This window comes from Zootoca vivipara, chromosome 14 (assembly GCF_963506605.1).
Source record: "Zootoca vivipara chromosome 14, rZooViv1.1, whole genome shotgun sequence".
NCBI lineage: Eukaryota > Metazoa > Chordata > Lepidosauria > Squamata > Lacertidae > Zootoca > Zootoca vivipara.
The window spans coordinates 44,535,717-44,558,323 of NC_083289.1; the positions used below are offsets into that span (position 1 = coordinate 44,535,717).

Consider the following 22,607-nt stretch of genomic DNA (forward strand, 5'->3'; position numbering starts at 1 on the left):
TGAGATATATAGAAGCCAAGGACACAGCAGAAAAGACCCTGCACATTATGGGTGTGATCCCCAAACAAGCACATACTAGTTCTTTTCTACTTTATGTTCTTCTGTATATTTTGTTCTACTCTTTTACAAAAAGGGCAAGCATTTGAACTTCCTCCTTCCCCCTAGGAACTGAGTTTTGTTTCTCCCTTATTGTAAGTACTCAATTATAGGATGGCCCCTGCAATGTTCTATATATGGAGTGTTTTTACTAAAAAAAGTTCAAAAACTTTGGCTCCACCCCCCCAAGCAAAAATCCTGGCTATGCCCTTGCTAGGATGTTTCATAGTTGGAAAGGGATTTGGACCTGGGTTTGGCACATCCAGTCACTGAACCACATTGGCTTTCCAACAGAGCTACTGTGGTAGGACATCTAACCATTTGGTGCCAAACACAGTCACAGAAGATGATAGTACATATCTGAAATAGTAATGGAAGTTTCCTCAGGATTCAGGATTCTGCTGTTGAAAACTGCCTTAACTGTCTTGCATTCTGGCAGACGAGTTCTTCTATCTATCTAAAAACTGTATACTGTCCTTCACAACATAAAAACACAAAATGAAAACACAAAATGCATAATAAAACAAAAACAAAATGAACCATTAACTCCCCTCTCTCACACACACATTTAAAGAGCCCTAGAATCTTGCCACATGCCTGGTTGAAGAGTAACATTTTAGTCTGGTGACTAAAGATATGTAATGAAGGTGCCATGCAAGCCTCCTCAAGGAAAGCATTCCACAAATTATGAGTCACTGCACGTAAGGCCCGTTCCCATATTGCCACCCTCCAGACCTTTTGCGGGGAAGGCAACCAAGGAAGGGCCTCAGGTGACCACAGGGTCCGGGTTAGTTCATATTCGTGTCCATTTTCCTTTTCGCACAAAAAGTCCAAAAGGGGTTCCCAATTCAATGTCAGCAATCGTTTTTTCTCTAATTAAAAGTATCAACTTTGCCGCCAACAATTTCAGAAACCATGCCTCCATATTAAATGGTAAATGTTTCCCTCTTGGCACATATAAGAGTCTCCCCACTGTGATCAAATGTTGAGATAATATTCCATAATTCTTTTGTATCCATTGGTTTGCACCCAGTTCTGTATCTTAAATTCCCATTTCCTGTTATATCTGCCATGCTTTCCCCATGCTTTCTATTAATGATTGTTCCATTTGTGGTTCCATTTGTGTTCCTTCCATTCTTTTTCCGAATTTTTAATAGCTTCGTCCTCTGGGATTACTCCAAGTTGTACGTGGAACTCTTTCTCTCAATTCCATCAATGTCAGATTATCCAGATCTTTCTTCATCCATAACTTTATTTTTGTTTTCCAGTATCTCAGCTTTATCAGTTAGCTGCTGCATTTCCCCACACACATGCATAGTGGGTTCTTCAATTCCATCAGTTGTCCCTTCTAGTTTTGCCATAGTTTCAGCTCTCAGTCCTACCAGTCCCTTGTCATCTAAAGCCTCTTTGTCATATCTGAGTCCATTTTCCATTTCATTCAACTCTGGTTTAATTTCATTCTTTTACTTCTAGTCTTATCAATTTTTAATCTATTTCTCCCCCTCTGAAGCCTATATTGTTTCATTAGAGGCATTGTTTGCTCTGTCATCATTTGCTTAAGAACATCCACAGTAAGCAAGGACCCTGAAAATCTCCTATCTTCTACCTCTTCCCCCCCCTTCTGCCTTTTTTTCTTTTATTTATTTTTTCTTATTCTGAATGGGGAAGCTACTTTCCTGCTTCACTGAAGTTATTAGGACTCCTGTCCCTTAACGGCTTCCATCACTTCTGCAGTATCACAAGCTTAATTCCATTCCCACGGATATAGTGTCAGTTGGCAAACTAACTTTCAATTTCTTAAACACACTTTCATCAAATAAAAAATGAAAAAGAAAAATAATCCACTTAAAGCTTCACAGAAATTCCCCTTGTCCATTTAAAACTTTCTCATTTCACACCATAAATCCAGCTTTTTTTTTGCTTTTATCAATGCCATAAGCAGTAGCTTTCTTTCCTTTTCTTTCATTACAGAAAGCAGTTAACTCACCAGGTGGCGATTTTCACTAACAGATGCAGAAACTCTTTTAGGTTGTAAGTTATCCTGTACCAAAGATGATTAAGAAAGTGAGGCATTTGCAGTCGCAGTGCCCATAATAAGGCTGCAGGGTGGTTTGGGTAAGATGGTGGCTTCCAGGCACTGAACCCACAGGGCAGAAAAACAACCCTCCAACAGTCTCTCTAAACTGCAAAGAGCAAATTATCAAAGAAACAAGAGGGGCAATCCTTTTGTTTCAACTTCTTTCTGGAAGTGAAAGCTGACAGCAAAACTTGTATCTGGCTATCATCAAACACCATGCTGCTATCTCCCATCGGTAAGGAACCAACAAAAAACCTTCCGTCTGCCATGGTTCCTCCCCCAGAAAAATGTACCTAACCATTTATAATCACCCCAGCAGTCGCTCCACTAAGAATGAATCAGAAACAGCAGCAACAATTCATCAGTCTGAACAGAAAGATTTAAAGCCATCCTGTGAAAGATGGCAAGTGAGTAAGTCCTACCAGGCACGCAGAGGCAAAGAGGTACATAAGAAACGTATATGTGACTGGTCTTCTGGAGTCAGACAGGTATACCAAGGGACCTGGAGAAAGGCATTCCTTTGTGATCAAGAGTCCACAGGTTAACAAATTGATGCCTAAAGTCCTTCAAATTCCTTGAAGTCAGTGCACTTCTTTGGGGGGAGGGTCACCTACATCAGAACCAACTCTTTCCAAGTGAGCAATACAAACCTGATTAAAAGGTATTTGAAAAAGAAGATGTCTGCAGTGTCAATCTCCACAAAAAGAAACTGGAGGTGTTTAAAGATCACAATACTGCCTTGTCCATAATACTGATTGCTGCAGACTTTCAGTTCCTCTGGAAAATGTAACATAATACCATCACCCCAAAAAAGTTGAATAAATTTACGATTTCTGCTTTTCTCAGCCATAGGATCCAGATGCACCCAGAAACTCATTATTTGCTTATTTACAAATGTGTGTGTTAACCACACTGGAATACTGTATCCACTTTCATCTTCCCATACAATAAAATTGATCTAACTATGGTTCAGAAATTAAGCACAGATGCACAAATCACTGTATTTACAAAAACTACATGCATCTTGGCAGCAGCTCTTATATGGCACTTTGCAGTCTATGTAGAGAAAGGGGAAGAGAAAGAAAACATGAACCTCCTGCATAATTTCATCCCAGTTGATTATTTTTAATGACTAATTCACCCTGACTACATTCAAAGTAAAATACCCTGTTATTAGTTTTTGTTGTTTCTTATCCCATTTAGCCATTATAGGCAGTTCATAGGACAATTACTATGAAGCTGAAGCTAGCAGGAGCCAGTTCTATTGTTTCTAACTCTTGAGTTGAAAGCTATTCTAGGTCAGACTGTTTCTCAACCTAGCCCAGCAGTTCTCCAGGGTCTTAGGAGAGAACCTTTCACACCACTTGCTATTCTGGAGATAGCAGGGACTGAATTAGAGATCTTCTGCATGCAAAGCATGAGGATTCCATACTCCCATTTTGATCCTAATTTATGATATTTTCTGCATAGTAAATTTGGTACACAGTAAATTCAGCTCAAGGAGCACTCCAGTTGTCCACCACCACTGAAGAAGTAGCAGGTGGCTGGAGTGGAGACCATATTTTCAGTCCTATCAAACATACATTCCTTCCTGCTAAGGAATTAATATTGCAGTGTGGTCCTGCAGGCGAAGGGCTACAAAATGAGACTCACAAAGAAGATGACTGCCACAGGCTGGGGTCTCACTGTACAATACATAAGCCTATAATTACCTTGCCAGCAACTTGCTTTCTTTTTTCAACCAAGAGTCGTATTTTGAATGATCAAGGGCTTGGAGGTGGACTAGCTCGACCCACCAACCCACCTCCTACAAAGCATCTGCACCAGCAAACGGCTCCAAGTTCTTTCTGCCCAGGAGGAACAGTAACAGATGCTTTGGCACAGTTCTTCCTTTATGCACCTCCATTCTGACTTATACACACAGGACAAATTTAGGTTGCTTTTAAAGGCCATAGAAATCAAGGTGTTAGAGAGTTCTAACTATATCTCCGTTTTGGAGAAAAGTTGTGAGATGCATAATACTGAATGAGAAGGGGAACTTGTCCTCAAGCTCAGGGGTTACACACTGGGGGTGGATTTCACCCCTAGTACATGCAAATACATCATTCTGTAGCATATATGTAGCTGCTTCTGCTAAAGCATCACAATTTGTTATCTGGAGCTTCAGGTTCTGCTTGTCTCCATGGAGACTGATGTAAGCTCAGCAAAGTCACTAAGTGCTTCAAAAATAATTTCAGTTCATTTTGAGATGTGTATGCATGTAACGTATTTTTTGGTGGGTGATCAAATGGCATTCCAACGGTGCTGTTTCAGACACTGCTGTTAAGAATATTTTCATCTGACATTTCAGGGCTAGCACACATCAAAAGGGAGTTTCCCCAGTCGTAACCTTGGCCAGCAGGAATTTTTAGAATAAGTATTAAGACTTATATGCACTCTAAATTTAAGCATAAAAGATTTAAACCATATTACCACCATATAGATCCCAGGCAAATAATTGTAGCAATTAATTAGACCACACACTCTCACTCTCTCCCATTTTTCAAAAGGTTTTCTTAAAGCTAACGGCCAGTTCCCATTGGATAGCTTCATTTACCTCTAACAATCCTCTCCCCTCCCCACCAAAAAATGTTACAGGTATGTCACTCTTATTCCACTTGGTTGCAGATCTAAGCATCCCCACACTTTGCTGCTGTATGTTGGCACCACCAATTTGTCAAGCAACTAAATAATAATCATTAATATTTTTTTTTAAAGTATTTCTTCAAAAAAACCTGTAGGTGGCAAGGACCATCTTAAGAGGCACTCGCCCCTCACTCTCACACAGGGAGCCTTTTCCAAGATGTATGCCTGCTGTGACAGACAGTATCTTTTTAAAAAGTATACTTCCTTTCTTCAAAACTTTTGTTAATGATATGTAAAACTATGCTAATTTAAAATGAACTTAAACTTAATCAAGTAAGATTCCTCTGATCATACAATAGCCTCAGTTTTCTCATACTGAAACCCACGTTACCCTCAGAGTATAGGTCAAGGTAGTGAGCCACTAGCCAATGGGCCTGGCAAGATCCTATTTATGGTAACAGCAGCGCTGTAAAAATAATAATAATAAAATAATCATGAAGCAACAGTGGGAACCCCTTCCCCAAGCATTCACAAAACAGGTAGGTGCACTCTGGTCTGCCTGCTCCTAATTCCTGCAACTGAAAAAAAAAACGCCTTAGCTGGTGAAAAGAAACACACACATAACTTTTAAGAATTCTGGCCCTCCTATTATGGTTTCATTGTGACAACTCCCATGCTATTTTCCAAGCCACTACAAGTTGACTGCATCTGAAACACAGTATATGAAGTTCCCGTATACTGGATCCGATCATGCTCTTTCTAGGCCAGTATGTAGAACATAAGAAGTTGCCTTATACAAAGGCAAAGCCTTAAGTCCATCTAGTTCAGTACTGGCTGGTAGCAGCTCTTCAGGGTTTCTGACAGGGCCTCTCCCAATCCTCCCTGGAGATGCCAGGGACTGAACCTAGGGTAGGGGACCACAAACTTAAGGCCCGGGGGCCGGATGCGGCCCAATTGCCTTCTAAATCCGGCCCCCGGACAGTCCAGGAATCAGCATGTTTTTACATGAGTAGAATGTGTCCTTTTATTTAAAATGCATCTCTGGGTTATTTGTGGGGCCTGCCTGGTGTTTTTACATGAGCAGAATGTGTCCTTTTATTTAAAATGCATCTCTGGGTTATTTGTGGGGCATAGGAATTTGTTCATATATTTTTTTCAAAATATAGTCCGGCCCCCCACAAGGTCTGAGGGACAGTGGACCGGCCCCCTGCTGAAAACGTTTGCTCACCCCTGACCTAGGGCCTTCTGCATGCAAAGCAAATGCTCTATTGCTGAGCTATGGTCCTTTCCCAATATTTTCCTGTATTCTCTACCTGGCAGTAGCTTTTAGGGGGTCTCAAGACAGAGGACTGCAACCAAGCAACTGGTCCCAGCTAATTTGGATACTGTAATTTGTCCTTGAGAATATCCCAGTTGGTGCCTGGATCACTAGGAGTTCCTTCAGTATCAAAAGTTTGAAAACTAATGTACTTTAGAAAGGATACGGCATGCATGCAAACATGCACAAAATGTGGGCAAAATGTCTTACTTTATGCATTGATAATTAAGTGAACAGGTAATTCAATCTTCATGGTTTCAGTTAAGCCTTTTCAAGATGTATAGTAAGAGTAAGAAGTACTATATATAATAGTTATTTAAATAATAGGGCATTTGCATAGACATGGATAAGATAATATGACATACTGTTTGCTGAATCCTACCAGGCTGAGCATCTGACAAGTCTGGGAAGGTGAGGCAGTAGATGGAAAGTTTTTAACTAACGAAGTAAATACATGACAATCAAAATTCATTTTTAAAAACACTCAAAAACACCTTCAAGGAGGTTGTCTATCCAAGTCACAATTATAGAGCTCATACATTAATGCAGGCCTAACTAGAAGTCCTGCTAGGTGAACTGAGAACATGTTTCCTTATTTATAAATAAAAGGGATTTAAGCATTTTAAAAAATGAAGGTTTTCCAGGATAAACCACCAAAGACCATTTGATTTTAGGCAGGAAATTATAAAATTTAAAAGATATCAAGATCCAATGGAATTAAGTGTTTGACATTTTCTGTTAAAATCAAGAGATCAGCTTTGTAACTGTAACACTCAGGTACACCAACATCTTTCATGATTACAAATGAGCTTTGCATCATAATAAAATGGAAAACATAAATACCACTCTCCTTTCCACTAACTAGAAAGCAGTTAGTTATGCACTGTGTGTGTGTTTGTGACTTATTTATTTTTAGCTACCTACTCTCAATTAATCAAGGCCATAATTATAGGGTAACTTCAGACTGTAAGTTACCAGAAAAAAGGAGTGGGTTGTTGTTGTTGTTGTTGTTGAGCATTCCCTAAGCAACACCCTCTGGAAATGACCATCCAAGTAGGATTGGAACCACTGCAAAGTGGTGCTACCCACCCCTAGTTCTGACAGTCGCTCCAGCAGGATACCATGGTCGAGGGTATAAAAGCTGCTGAGAGGTTGAGAAGAATTAACAGGGACACGTTTCCCTTGTCTCTCTCTAGGCAGAGGTCATCATACAGGGCGACCAAAGCAGTTTCTGTGCCAAAACTGGGCCTAAACCCCAATTGAAATGGTTCCAGAAACTCGGTTTCTTCCAAAAGCACCTGGATCTGGTCTGCAACCACTCGCTGCAGAACTTTGCTCAAGAAAGCGAGATTAGCAACTGGCTAGTTACTGGTAGTTAGTTAGGTTTTCCAAATCCAGGGAAGGTTTATCAAGGAGTGGTTTTACCACTGCCTCTTTTAAACAGGCAGGGGTCGCCCCCTCTTGTAAAGAGGCATTGATCACCTCCCTGGTCCAGCTAGCTGTTCCCTCCCTGGTGGTTTTTATCAGCCAAGTGGGGCAAGGATCTACAGCACAAGTGGTCGCCCTGACCGATCCAAGCACCTTGTCCACATCCTCGAGCCTTATCAACTGAAACTCATCCAACACAACAGGACTAGACTGTACTCTGGGCACCCCATGAGATTCATCTGCTATAACAGCACAGTAAAGTTCTTGGTGGATGCAAGCAATTTTATCCTCAAAATGCATTGCAAACAAGTCACAGAGAGATACAGCTGGTTCTTCCACCTCCTTTGGGCCAGCCTGTAAAAGGCTCCATACAACCCAGAAAAGCTCTGCCAGACAACATAATGAGGATGCAATGGAGGCAGCAAAGTATGCCTTTTTCCTGCCTTCACTGCCACTAGGTAGGCTCGATAATGAGCACTTAACAGAGTTCAGTTGCATTCATTCGGATCTTTCCTCCACTTGCATTCAAGCTGTCTCCCAGCTTGTTTCCTCGCCCTAAGCTCTGGAGCATACCAGGGGGCCAAATGGGCTCCATGAAGTGGGAGAGGGTGCTTAGGAGTGATTGTGTAAATAGCCCGAGCCATTCGGGTGTTCCAGAGGTTGGTCAGGGCTTCGAAAGAGGCACTAGTCATATCAGCCAGAAAAACCTCTATATGAAATATCCTCTATAACCAGAAGAGTCAAGTTGTCTGGGTTCTGAGCTAAATGTAGTATTTTCCACACTGTAAAAATCATTAGTAAACAAACATTAGTAAACAAGCAATGCTATTGCAGGAGTCTAAAAAGATTGCTTACCTAAGTTGTGTCGCTTTGCCTTTGCGTGCTCGTGGATGTGTTTCTTTGTAAAACAGCCAAAGAAAACACAGTACAGGCAAGAATGAAGTCTGTTCAGATGGGCACCACACATATGACAGATGCACGACTTTGCCTGAAATACAAAGATGATATTCATTACAAATAGCAAATACTTTATTGTGTAAGTTCATCCACTCTCTGATTAGGTTTGTAAGTACTAACATATGTTTCTACTCTCCAGTATTAAAATGAGCCAGACTGATAGCTAGAACTGAATTCTCCATCCAAAAGGGATATGCAGGCAGCTATTATGCATGTTTTCCCACTAATGAAACTCATTGACAAACCCATACATCTGTTGGTCCATCCCTATTTATTATGGCACAGATACAATCCAAAACGGTACCTATCAGAACAGCTAAAAAGGTAAAGGTAAAAAGGGTTGCGCGCTCATCTTGCTCTATAGGCCGAGGGAGCCGGCGTTTGTCCACAGACAATTTCTTGGTCACGTGGTCAGCATGACTAAGCCACTTCTGGCAAAGCAGAGCAGCGCACATAAACGTCGTTTACCTTCCCACCGGAGCGGTACCTATTTATCTACTTGCACTTTGACATGCTTTCGAACTGCTAGGTTGGAAGGAGCAGGAACAAAACAACAGGAACTCACCCTATCGCGGGATTCGAACCGCCGACCTTCTGATCAGCAAGCCCTAGGCCTTGTGGTTTAGACCACAACACCACCTGCGTCCCTTATATCAGAACAGCTAGAGATTACTAGAAAGTGGTACAACATCCTGTTAACCTTCTGCTAGCCAGTCAGATGTCTTTAGTCAATTAAGATTTGCAAACTGCTAAAATGGATAGCTAAGCAGATAAAACTCATCAGAGGAATAACTTGCTTATTTGTTTATTTATGCAGCTAAGTTGCTGGAGAAATACTCTTTGATGCACTGAACTCTTATTATAAAGATGTAAGAAAAGACAGGAAAGACTTTTTTTGATAATATAAGGAGAGAGTTCCCACCACTGTGCAGTACCACAACACATTTTAGACTAGCAAAATGTCTCTTATATGTATGATGGGGATGAAGGATGTATTCACATGCATAACAAACATATATTACACACACAGTTTGCCACTGAAGGCCTGGCCACCTGCTGTCAGGGATGTTGAATTGTTTTAACCCCCACTGCAACTCCATCCCCAACTATCATTTTTATTTTAGTCCATTCATGAATGATGACCATTCATTCCTACTGAGAAAAGAAAGGGGTACAGTGCTGCCTCGCTTAACGAATGCCCTGCTTAACGAAATTTCCGCTTAACGAAAGGATTTTTCGAGCGGAGGTTGCCTCGCTAGATGAATTCGTTTTATGAAAAATTCGTCTAGCGAATCGCGGTTTCCCGTAGGAATGCATTGAAATTCAATTAATGCGTTCCTATGGGCAAAAAAATTACAAAAAAATTCAATGCATTCCTATGGGATTCGCTAGACGAATTTTTCGTTATAAGAAAAGACCCGTGGAATGAATTAAATTCGTCTAGCGAGGCACCACTGTACATATATAAAAAATCACTGCAGTGGAGGTTAGATATGCTTTCTGTTTCTTCTGATCCCAGCACTCGATTCAGGATTAATCTCCTCAGCTGTGTCAGTCTGTTTACTTTGCCCCAGAGAAGTGTGAGAGTTCCAATCTGCATCTCTTTCCTCTGAGTTTTACCTGCTGGATACTTTAAAATATTGGGAACTGGGTTTTGTTTTGTTTGTACTTATTATTCTAAGTCTACCAAAAACCCTTTTGTCCTCATTCCATTTACCAAGATTTGTACAGAAGTCAGAAGGTACCAATTTAAAATTGCATGCTGGTCTAGACACACAGACTTTAGAAAATGGTTAGGTATTAAATTCAGGTAGGAGGCTAACCATTTAAGCACTCTGGGTTGTAGCCAACCAAGTACTATTCAATGCAGGCTCATTTCAACTAACGGACCTAAGTTAGTAATGTCTTGTTAATTCCAATGAGTCTACCCAGAGAAGAACTTAGCTGGATAAAACACTTTAAGTCCAACTTTGACTTAAGCATCACATCCAAGCTGAAAGGTGAAAACAAATCCACTTACAACAAAAAGTTGCAAATTTCATAATGCATCAATACAAAGTTGTAATTCTTGGGTTCAAAGGGCTAAAATATGAGCAATCTCTCTGATGAAAGGCACTATGTCAACAACTCTTGACAATTTGGTTTCTAATTTGTTTGTACACAACACAATGAGGTAACAGAAAAGAAGCTACAGTACTTTCTTACAGGCACTCGAAATGACTAGCAGAAAGTGACATCATTTTGTTCCTGGCAGACTTCAAAAGTAAAAAAAAAAACCATGTGAGAAGCATAAGGACAGGAAAAGGTACTCCCAAGGAGGGTGGGCTAGGTAGGTATAGGCAGGAAGAAGGAAGAAGTTGGGCTTATTCTAAAGAAATGTTACTAAGCTGAGATTTCTCAGTGGACAATAAACCATTTCCATATTGAGAATGCCCAAGAATTAGAATGCCCACTCACATTAGAATGTTTGAGAACATTCTATGACATCACAGCAGACTAGTCAATGGCAAGTAAGAGGCCAACATACTGGTAGAGAGACAATAGCCATTCTGACCTCACATATATAAAAAAGCAAACTCTCAAGCTTGCAAGCAAGTACTAAACAAATGTTGCTGTTGTTTTCATTCAAATTTCTATACTGCCCTTCATCCAAGGATCACAATATATATGCAAAATAAAAACACAAAAATATTGTAACAAATATTTAACTGCCAAAATTATTCCGGGGGGAAGAGAGGGAAGGAATAACACCTAGTGAAGCAAGAACTCCTCTTCAGTCACTTGGCACTTATGGATATCACTTGAATGCTAGCCCCCCCCCCATGTCAATATATGTGTTGACTTTGTCCCTGACTCAGCTACTCAGCATCCTTTCAAGAAGACACAGATGCAGAGATTGCATCCCCATGGAGGTAGTTCTCCAGTCAACCACTGACTGCAGCTAAGAGGCAAGTAGGCAGCATATTCTCAGAAGCCCTTTCATGTGTGTTTTGTTACCGAACACCCAAAAGGGCACTAATCAAAGAAAAAGCTCTTCTGATACTAAATACTGCAAGACTTACAATGATTTATTACTAGAGAGACACTGAACTCAGTTGTATTCTGTAATCCTAAACAAGTTTAAGCTAGGAGTCCTACTGATAATAGTTCCTGGGTAAACAGGCTTAACAACTAGGTGTAGTTCTAATGATGCAATTCTTTTTCAAATCATGACTTTTTCAAAAGCTCAAGAAAGTTTGGGAAAAGACAGAACAGGGCAACATCAAGGTGGTTTATGAATCATTAGCCGGGAGTGTTAAAAATATAGACGGCTGCTATTTATGACATTCAGCATTGCAACTCACAAAACTAAAAGTTTAAAGAAATTATGCAAGCCTGTAATATAGCACTTGGAACTGAGATACAGTGGTACCTCTACTTACAAATTTAATGCGTTCCGAACGCACATTTGTAAGTCGAAAAAAAATTGCAAGTCGAATCCCATAGAAATGCATTGGGAGAAAAAAATTCGTAAGTCAAAGCAACCCTATCTAAAAATTTGTAAGTAGAAAAAAATCCTATCTAAACCGCATCCAAGATGGTGGACGGAGCTCCGTTCGTAAGTAGAAATATTCGTAAGTAGAGGTACCAGTGTATTAATTTTTCTAGCTGTTGACAAATAGCAATGTTGTTTACTGGTTTAACCATCAAGAGTAGGGGTGGGGGACCTTTTCCAAAAAGAGGGCCACATTACCACATGGGCAACTTTCCAAGGGCCACATGCCAGGGATGGGCAGGGTCAGATGCAAAGTGAGTGGGTGAGATACAAAAGTGGGCATAGCAACAAACATGTTTCTTACCTTTGTACAACAGAGATCATTTCAGACTTGTGGAAATGAGAGGTTTCTATACACACCAACCCACATCTCTTCACCCTCCATCCAGGCAAGGAAGCAGCAGCATCTCAGCCTGGCAAAAGCAATGGAGGAAAGTGCAGAGCAGAAGGAGGTAGTGTAGCCTTGGAAGAGGGTGTAGCCTGGGGAAGTGTTTCAGGAGCTGAACAGAAGTTAGGAGGGCTGCATCTGGCCACTGGGCCTGAAGTTCCCCCACCCTGATCTAAGAGGATAGCGTATGATCAATAACATTGTCTGGGAAATTTAAATATGCCAACTAGATGCCCTGGTACAACATTGCAGCCAGTGCTTGTCAGACCTCACTTTAAGTGTCATGTGAATTTCCTTGGTTAACCAAAGCTCCTTTAAGGAAATTGGGTAGAAGAAAGTTGTTGTTGTTGTTTGAATTTATATACCTCCCTATACCCGGGGGGGTCTCAGGGTGGTTCAAAGAATAAAATCAATATATAAAACCACAAAATACCTAATAAAAGGTCTGGTTAAAAAGGAACGTTTTTGCATGGCACCTAAAGGTGTATAATGAAGGTGCCAGGCAAACTTCACTGGGGAGAGCATTCCATAAACGGGGAGCCACTGCAGAGAAGACCCATTCTCGTGTTACCACCGTCTGAACCTCTTGAGGAGGGGTGCCCATGAAGGAAGGCCTTGGAAGATGATCTCAGGCAAAGGAATAAACTTTCACCATATAACCGAATTCTTCTGGCCCATGTTATGAAGGGGTACAACTGAACTGTAATCTAACCCACAACAAAATGACATGCAAAGCAATCCTATGCATATCTTTTTGGAAATAAGCCCAGTGACTGAATGGGACTTACTCATAAGTGTACTTAGGATAGCAGCCTGAAATTTTGAATGATTATTATTTATTTCATTTATGAATACATCCTATGAAGCATCTCAAAGCAAATTCACAATAATTAAAAATCAATTTTTAAAATTCCAACAATACTTAACGTACCTTACTAAACTTAAAGCTACTTTCCAAATACAACGTATTAATTGAAAGGAGGATGGGAAAGTAAATGGTTAGTAGATAAAACACCTAATAAGAAAGTCATGAGGGCTTCTGATAGCTCTGTCATTATGTCTTATTTTTTCTGCTGGGATTTAGGTTATATGTGATGCTACTACAGTATATAATCTCCACATGTAGGACTCTTACATAAATATAAACACAAGAATATCAGGGAAATAATGGGGAGAAATAACAGAAAGACAATACTGGGCAATACACTTTGCCATACTCAGGTCTACCCAGATTCTGCAATTCTGTGAATGTATAGGAAAATTTACAGAATCTGAATGAAGAATTCACCAGCCTTCCTGAGAATACCACCTAATGGGAGGGCAAGGAACCAAGTTTGTTTTTCACGGCTTTATATCATGAAAGGTTCTCAGATTTCCAGCAATATGGGTTCAATTTGATTGCATAATTTATACTAGAATTTAGTGTAGAAATTTTGATTGATTTTTTAGAGTGCAGAATACAGGAAGTATCACTAATGTGAATTAAAGGGTTAGAAAATCCAGGGCTCTTAAATAATAATAAAAAATATTCACATAAACCTAAGGGTATTATCCTACAGTGAACAGCCAGATATAAGATTCCAGTGTATCCCACTAGAAGAAATCGACACTTTCCTTGACAGGAACAAAGCTGACAAAGTCTTTGCTGCATGGAGAAGATAGTGAAAGTAGACTGAAGGTTTTCTACAGTTGCAATGATTAGCTCTCCCATTTCATGTTGAATTTCAGTTCTACAGCAATAAGCTATACTAAAAAAAAAGTACCAAAATACAGAAGACATATGAAGAAAATACATTTCATATCTAGGTTCTCAACACTAAATGTAACCAAACTTCTAGCACAAAGGCACAGAATGGGGTAAAATAAAGAAATGGAAACTTATGTTTACCAAAGCTTTCTTGGACTCTACCATTTAATTTTTAATTATGTTTTGTACATTGCTTAGTTTTGTTTGTTATACTTTTGTTTTATTTTAGTTTTTAGGAAATTGCTGCCTATTATTGTTGTACGCTTACAGTTTTTAAATATTTCATTATATTAAACATTATAATTTTTCATAAATAAATTTCCTTACATTGGGTTTCATCAACACAAATATAGCAAGTTTACTTTAGAAGAGCAATCAGTCATCTTCAAAGGCTCAAATTTCCACAAAAAAGTTATCTAGTGTAATGGCTCAATAAACCAATTCGTAATATAAACCAGTCTGATTATGAGGGGGGAGATTTTTCGTACTGTAATGTTTTATAATAATGTTCAACCTTATGCTGTTTTTAACCAGCTTTAAAATTATGAGCGTTTCTTAAGAGTTTTTGGCTTTATTTTATTTACTAATAAAAACTATGAGAAAAAGAATAAACCAACTCCTCTAGGATAAAGAACCCTTGGCAATGTGTGAGCATATGTCTAAATAATGGCTGAACAGCTGCATCTCTGTATGAGGAAACTTCTTTCTTTAAAAGCTAAGAGAAGATGAGAAATTGGAAATCTCTCTCTTTTCAGGAATACATATACCGGTATACAATCATACATACACACACACCCCTACTTATATTTCAGAATGCTGATTTCCCCGTTTTCTGCAATGCACCACTGCAGTAGCCAATTTCACATGAGAACAAGATGATTGCCAATACCGCAGTAGTGTGTTCTAAGATAGAGTATAAAAATCTATTACTTTACCACATTCATTCCCCTGTGTCAGCAAATCGTGAAAATGTTTTTAAACATTCTATTAGGTAATGCATTGATCTAATCTTCAGGGACACGTGACTTGAGAAGTAATGCAGCAGGCAAGCTCAGCAGCCCAGCTCAGCAGCCCTGCCTACCTGACATTGTGCGGGGTTGTCTTATTCAATGCTGCCCATGAAGCTAAGATGTTATTTGCACGGTAGGAACACACAGTGAATGAAATTCTTCCCAGGGATTTGAGGGGGGTGGAGAGAGAAAGGAATGTATGTCTGGGGTAACCTGCCCTGATACTCTGATGAAAAACACTAGCTTCATTAACTATAAACCCCAAAATTTGGAACCCCCCAAACTGGTGCCAAAGTTTTCCAATTGTTTTGCAGTGTGAAAACCCCCCCCCCCATTTTCCAGTGTCCCGCAAACTTAGGAATTGATAACTATGACCCCCGTGGTTTGGGTATCACCCAAAAACCTGACATTGTCCGATTCACTCCAAACCAGTCCCAAAGTTTTGCATTGTTTCCAGTGAAAGCACCATGTGTTGCAGTGCTCCCCAATATGCAGAGGAAGAGATACAGGCATCCCCCCCCCACGCTGCCGCCGTATGTGGAGATTGCATTCTGGGCCCCCAAACACATAAGTGAAATTGTGTAAAGTGGGGAATACCGCACTTTAATAGGGAGGGAACGTGGGGAAGAATGAAAGGGACACTCACCCTGGAAATTGCTCAGGACTGCTGCATGGCCTGTCTCGACTCCCTGCCTTCTGGGAGCCAGTGTGTGCAGCGGTGATGGTGGCTGGCCACAGAGGCCAAGGGCTGAGGAGGACACCCAGTGGAACTGGCACCAGGAGGGGGGCATGGATGTGCGGCGGAGGTGGGGAGATTGCACCTCCCTTCCTGTTCCACTGTAGAATCTCCATGAATAAACAACAACAAAGAGGCTGTGGGACTGTAAAAACTGTTTTTATTATGACATAAAAGTTTTGTTGGCCAGAGCCTACTTTTTTGTATGTGTATACATATATACGCATATGTATTGAGTTTTAAATATTAACAGATTTTACAACAAACAACTATAAACAGTCATTTTGGTGATATTCTTCTTAGGCTAACTGGAGTCCTGTGCCATCCTGAGATTGTTCTGAATTTAAGATCTTGTATTTCTGAGGTTTTATTATTTTAAGATCTCTGACTGAATGGCCAGGAATTTGAATTTGCTACAGCTGCATTCACACAGGGGTTTTTCTTGCCTTTCCAAGTTGAATCCAACATCTTATCACACATGATAACACATTTCAAGACATTATTTTAAAAGGAGATGATGGGAGTGTGCAAGGATGCCTAAAAAACACAAAAGTTTTGGAGACAATTGGACAACATTGGATTTGAAAAGACCAGAAAGGCCACACAGAGAGTGGTTCAGTTTTCGGGGTGCTGCAAAATGATTGCAAAACTTTGGTACCCGTTTTCAGTGAATCAGACAGTGTGAGAATCTGAGTGTTGTTAACTACAGTGGCATTAACTAGAACCCCCAGTTTGATGCATTACTGGACTTTTTGTGGGGTGCTGCAAAACAAGGGGTTCAAAATGCAAAATGATTGAAAAACTTTGGCACCAGTTTGGAGTAACTCAGGTTTTTCAGTGATACCTATGACCAGGCATCCCCAGCTTGCGGCCCTCCAGATGTTTTGGCCTACCACTTCCATGATTCCTAGCTAACAGGACCAGTGGTAAGGATGATGGGAATTGTAGTCCAAAACATCTGGAGGGCTGAAGGTTGGGGGTGCCTGCCTATGACTCTCTGAGTATCGGGGGGGGGGGCTGAAAAACTATTGCAAAATTTTGCCAATGGTTTGGAGGGGGTCCCAAATTACAGGCTTTGTAGTTAATGAAGCTGAAAATACTCTTAAGCACAATCTTTTCAGAAAAAGAAACTTAATGGAAATGTAGATCAAAGCTTTAGCAACTCAATGGTTCTTATGTAGGCAACTGTAGACCTCAGTTCCCTTCTGTTTTGTTTTTAGCACTGCAAGCTGTCCACAGAAAATGTGAACTTAATTAGTCCACATCAAAGTCACTTCATTTCTGCTAGCAGCGAAGATAGCTACAATATAGATCCTCTACAATATGATTTATTTATGCAACATGAGGGAAAGTCAGAAAAAAGGGGGAAATGTTAACTCCCTCAGAGTCAGTTTCTTTTTTCTAAAAAAATGCCCTGTGTGATTTAGGTTAAACTCAAGTATAAGACCACATCAGAGTCACTGCAATTCTGCTAGCAGGAAAGATCACTGCAATACAGATCCTCCACATTATTTATTTATGCAGCATATAGTTTAGTAGACTGGTCTAGGAGTTAATCATCTCCCAATTTTCCAGTCCTTAAAGTTATCAAATTATGCACAATTCTTACCAGTGGTCTGGTTCTTATGTCATGCTAAATCAAAACATTTTGTGTACTCCAGGAGAGACTGTAGCCACTTTGCTCCTCCTAGTAATTCTGCTGCTGTTCTGCACTGAGCTAAGACCTAGTTTAGCTTAGCACAGGGGTTTGGAATCTCTAGCCAATCTTGGCTCACCAAGGGACTAATTGGACCTACAATACTATTTCCGCCAAATCACACCCACACGTCAATCAGTTGACATCAGTTGATGAGAAGGATCCAATTCTGCTACATGCTGCTTTGCCAGCATGTTTCCTGTGGGGAATGCCCTGGCAAAGCAGACTCCAAAAAACAGGACTGAACCCTCCATTCATCAGCTGATCAGTACATTAGAGAATGAGTGTTTCCAGGATGGACCTACAGTCATATAAGATACATGCCACTCACTCATTGGTACCCTGGACAATGCAATACGAATACGTAATCCTTTAAAAATATTTTTTAGGAAAGCCTGCAAGATGTGAAATATTTAAATATATGAGACAAATGAGTTTGGGAGACTAAAGACACTATCAGCAGCTTCATTTAATGCATTTATTGTTAGAAGTTCTGCACTAAGTGGGGTTCTTATGGAGTTTCCATGAGAAAAATTAAAACTCTGGCAAAAACTAGCCAAAACAACAAAAGGTTAAATATTTTATGTTTAGCATCACTTCATACCCTGCTGGTATTATCTCCACATTTTCCTATCTACTAGACAGTAATTACATAATGCCACCCCCAGAAATTAGTAAATTATAGTGTTTTCATTTATGGACACTTTGCATTAAATGCCAAAGCATTGCTTAGTTAACTGAAAACAAATATACAAACTCACAAACTGCCTGCTGGGATTAATGGCTAAGAAAAATTCCCAGCAAATGTGTTTCTACAGCAATTAAGATTTGACTTTTTAAAAAAATACTATACACATACATATGTACAAAGATGCTTGCCCACATTCCTAATATACTGAACTATTTCAAAGACAGTACATTTAAAAAGCAACCACTACCACCACATGAACATTTAATACAATGCACAGATCTTCTAAAATCTGTTCAGCATCCAAGACCACAAAAGCCAGCATCTAATTTCAAACATTATGCAGTCTACTTACAAAACACTGCTTTTCATTGGTGAACAGTAGGATTAATGCTACTCACACTAGGAAAATGCAGTTCAACACTACACTGCACTGATGGAAGCAAAAGCCAAGTCATCTTCAGAAATGAACATACAGCTTATTAGATGCAAAAGGGTAGAAGGAGAGAGAGCAAGAAAATGCAGAGGGCACACTTAACGTTTTCCACCATTTGAACAGTAGTTAAGGACTCTTTTGAAGCAGTTTCAGGGAGCACGACTGTTAATTCTCTGTGTCAAAACAAGCCGCATTTCAGTCAAAGTGGTCGATGAAAGCAATAGCACTTTTTTTTACATCAGAAAGTCGTGTGTGTGTCTCATTATGGAATGCATCATGTTTTGACCCTATGCAAATGAAATAGTAAGATTCTTCAAGTTTCTTTTTCATAATATATTTAAATCCAGCAGGACCTAGTGAATGGTCCAAGGTCATCTGATTTTGCAGAAGTGCTGAAGCTAAGCAGATGTTGACCTGATAAGTCTTCTTGGAGAAGATATTCCTGGAAGCCCTAAACACATACTGCTATTTCAATCTAACCCTCAGACCCTCACCCTTCTGCATCAGAAACATGTGATATTTCCCCTGAAAGAATTGTGAATTTTGAGAAGGTGATCAAAGAAAGAGAGGCCATGTCCAGAAACTTTAATTCATGCACTATTTTCTCCGAGAAGTGAAAGGGTCTGACTGCCTCAGCTGGAGATTTCTCACTTGAAGCTAACTTATAAAGAGGCTATTTAGAAACACTTTTGCTGTTTCTAATACTTTGCATATATGCTTGGGCCCACTGATTCAGATAGTATTATATCTCACCTGTTCTCTAAGGAGCTCAGGGCAGATTACCTATGGGTTATTTCATTTTATTCTCAAAGCCACCCTATGTAGCAGTTAAAACTCAGACATGACAACTGCCTTGAGCTTACCCAGTAAGCTTTATGGGTTAGTAGATTCTGTATTCCAACTACTGTACACAAAGTACACTTTCCCCCTAGGAATCAGCACCTGAAGGCCAGATTTGGCTACATTAATGCAATCACCCTAATCTGCCTATGAGACATGTGGAGGGGACGAAGATGAGGACCATGGCAAGGCAACTGAGCCAAGTGTATTACTATCAGAAATGGGATAGTTACTGTTCCTAAGTGTGTCGTGTCAATATAGGCATCCAATATTATTTCGCTTGCTTCTTGGATGCAATTTATCATCTGAATAAGTTGTTAATAGATCCCTAAAATACGGTAATATTCACTCACCTAGGAGTGAAAAGGGGAAGCTGATTTAACGCTACACCCTGAAGTCCCAAAACCTAAACTCTCACCTTCATCATGGCTACCTGACATAGGAAAGGCACCACTCACTAAATAAGCAGAATTTTTTCAAGGTGTTTGCTTAAAAAAAAACACTTTATCTTGGCAGCTGAAATTAAAACCTTAATGTTGATTCCTAACTGGAATCCAAGCCAGTTGACTTTTGCAACTATCTCAACAGAAATCCTTGACAACCACATGCTTTTTATGGGCAAGTTCTGCAGTTAATGTTTTTTGTTTTTTGTTTTACTATATTCCTTACTGGATTGTTATTTAAACTTCATAATAAAGTCTTTAAAAAACCAAACCCAAAACAGCTGGCCAATAAATAAATCCTGGGATACATAAGAGTACAAATAGTAGTATACTGTCATAAATTATTCTATACAATAGAATAAACTTTTAAAATAGAAGGTTCCTCCACTCCTTTTCAAAACAACATTCTGCAGAAAATAGCTGCCTGCAGTCCTTCTGTAAAGGCACCTGCTATTTAGTCCACAAAGAAAGTGAGAAATCTGCATTGCTGTCTGACATTTTCCCTTGAAAAATGCTTTTCAGGGATGGACTGGGAAGGGTGGCATGTTTCTAGAAAATGAAGCTACTAGTCTTTAAAGGGGGGCAGGGGGATGGGACCCAACAAAGCAGCTGTCAGAGCCAGTTCTTGTTCAACTAGGGTAGAACAAGGCCAAGTCATTGGGCGAATAAGATGAAGGCAGTCCATAGCCAGCAAGGAAGAATGACAGCAGAGCCTGAGCAGTGACTTTATGTGTGTAGTAGAGCAGCATGCCCGTCCTGCATACAAATTAACATGTGGCTCATTTGAACAAACCATCCTCAAAAAAAGGAAGGTGGGAAAGAACTGCATGTGCCCCAATATGTGTATGTGATTGTGGTGGTGCAGGTCTCCCCTTCTACTATTCACTGGACATTCATCTATATATATGTCCCCCTCCAAAAAAAAAAGGTCAGTCAAGATACTCACAGAGGAGCACTAACTCATTTAACATATGTGCCATATTTATTCTGGAAATACCATTGTTACTTTGCCTCAATAGCTTGTTACCACAGATAAACCATTTTGCTGTGGCTGCAAGTCAACATTTAAGGTGCTCAGAAAGAGGCAGGAATACATTGTTACAATGAGCTATGTTCACTATAAATCTACCGTGTTTCTCCGAAAATAAGCCATACCCCGAAAATAAGCCATAGTGATAGGCAGTTTAACCTTGTAGCATACTTAATAAAAAAAATAAGACATCCCCTGAAAATAAGCCACTGTGTTTTTGTTTTTTTTTAGGAAAAATAAATATAAGACGGTGTCTTATTTTGGGGAAAACACGGTAGTACGACTATCCCTCATATATTCTTTAGAAGTAAACCTATTGTATTTGAGCAGGGGTGTGTGATTTCTAATCTGGTCATGACTGGGGTGCAGGAGAATATATTTGGGTGCAGGAGCTACAATCCAACAGTTCCAAGGCAAAAGAAGAAATTTCTATGCTAGAAGAAAAGAGGTATGGTGGAATAGTTGTTCAAATGGTCAGGCCACCTTGAGAAATGGTATACAAAATACATTTATAATAAATAATAATAATTATTTATATTCCACCCATCTGTACCTCAAATGACAAGGTTTCAGCCGAAGCATAATCTTATTTTTGTGATTGTATTTTTTGTAACTGTAGGAGAAGGGTAGGTAATAAAACCACCAGCATGCTTAAGGTTTGAAAAGGGAAGCATTCTGGAGTCTAGAACTAGTATTTAGACCAGGCATCCCCAAACTGCGGCCCTCCAGATGTTTTGGCCTACAACTCCCATGATATCCTAGCTAACAGGACCAGTGGTCGGGGGAAGATGGGAATTGTAGTCCAAAACATCTGGAGGGCCAAAGTTTGGGGGTGCCCGATTTAGACCATCTAAGGAAGCCAATTCTAAAACAGTCAGGAAATAAACCATCCCATCAAGGAGTACCAACAGAGGGATTGATCGCCTTTAAGTGAAAAGAGATCCCCTTTGCTTTTGGGAGCATAGCTGAAACAGTTAATCTTTGCCAAGTCTTAAACAGGTCCTATTCATGCCATCAGTTGTGTGTGTTATTAATCCATGCTTACACATACAGATTCACCTTTCTATGTTAGGCAATAATGTTTAAAACATCATGTTGTAGAAAGGACTACTAGACAGAAGAGTTCAATTTGGCACGCTTGTATGGCTGTGGAAGCACAAAGCGACAAGACCAGCAGCATGAACAGTTACAGAATGACTCTGCCATGTGGCATAGAACCAACTCTGCTGGCTGGTCTAACCTCACTGCCCTGAACAAGGCAGGGGATTAAAGTGTTGGTTACTGCCAGAGCATGGCTGTGCACCAGGCTTTCCTTGCCTGGCAGACAGTCTACTTGGAGTCATTGCCAGCTTACAGAATGTCCAGCAGCCTTCCGGCTGTTCCTTTCTACAACAGCAACACTGCTTTGGCAAAGCAAATATCAGAAGTGGGTGCTTCAAAACTAGGAAGTAAATACATACTAGCATAGTTTAAAAAGAAGACAAAAGAGGTTCCACTAGTACAGTGGTACCTCGCAAGACAAAATAAATTTGTTCCAAGAGTCATTTCGTATTGTGA

The 22,607-nt window shown here is 40.0% G+C and overlaps 1 protein-coding gene across 3 annotated transcripts in view; it reads right to left on the reverse strand.

Moving 5' to 3' along the window:
• The window catches only part of USP22 (ubiquitin specific peptidase 22), a 108,257-nt gene that overhangs the window by 69,062 nt on the left and 16,588 nt on the right, over positions 1 to 22,607 (reverse strand). For 2 of the 3 annotated variants that reach the window (XM_035132102.2, XM_035132101.2), the window contains exon 2: positions 8,400 to 8,532. In XM_035132102.2, the coding sequence (XP_034987993.1) occupies positions 8,400 to 8,532 (133 nt within the window). Of the gene's footprint in view, positions 1 to 6,481; positions 6,555 to 8,399; positions 8,533 to 22,607 lie in introns of those variants that run through there. The other variant, XM_035132103.2, reaches the window with a different exon arrangement.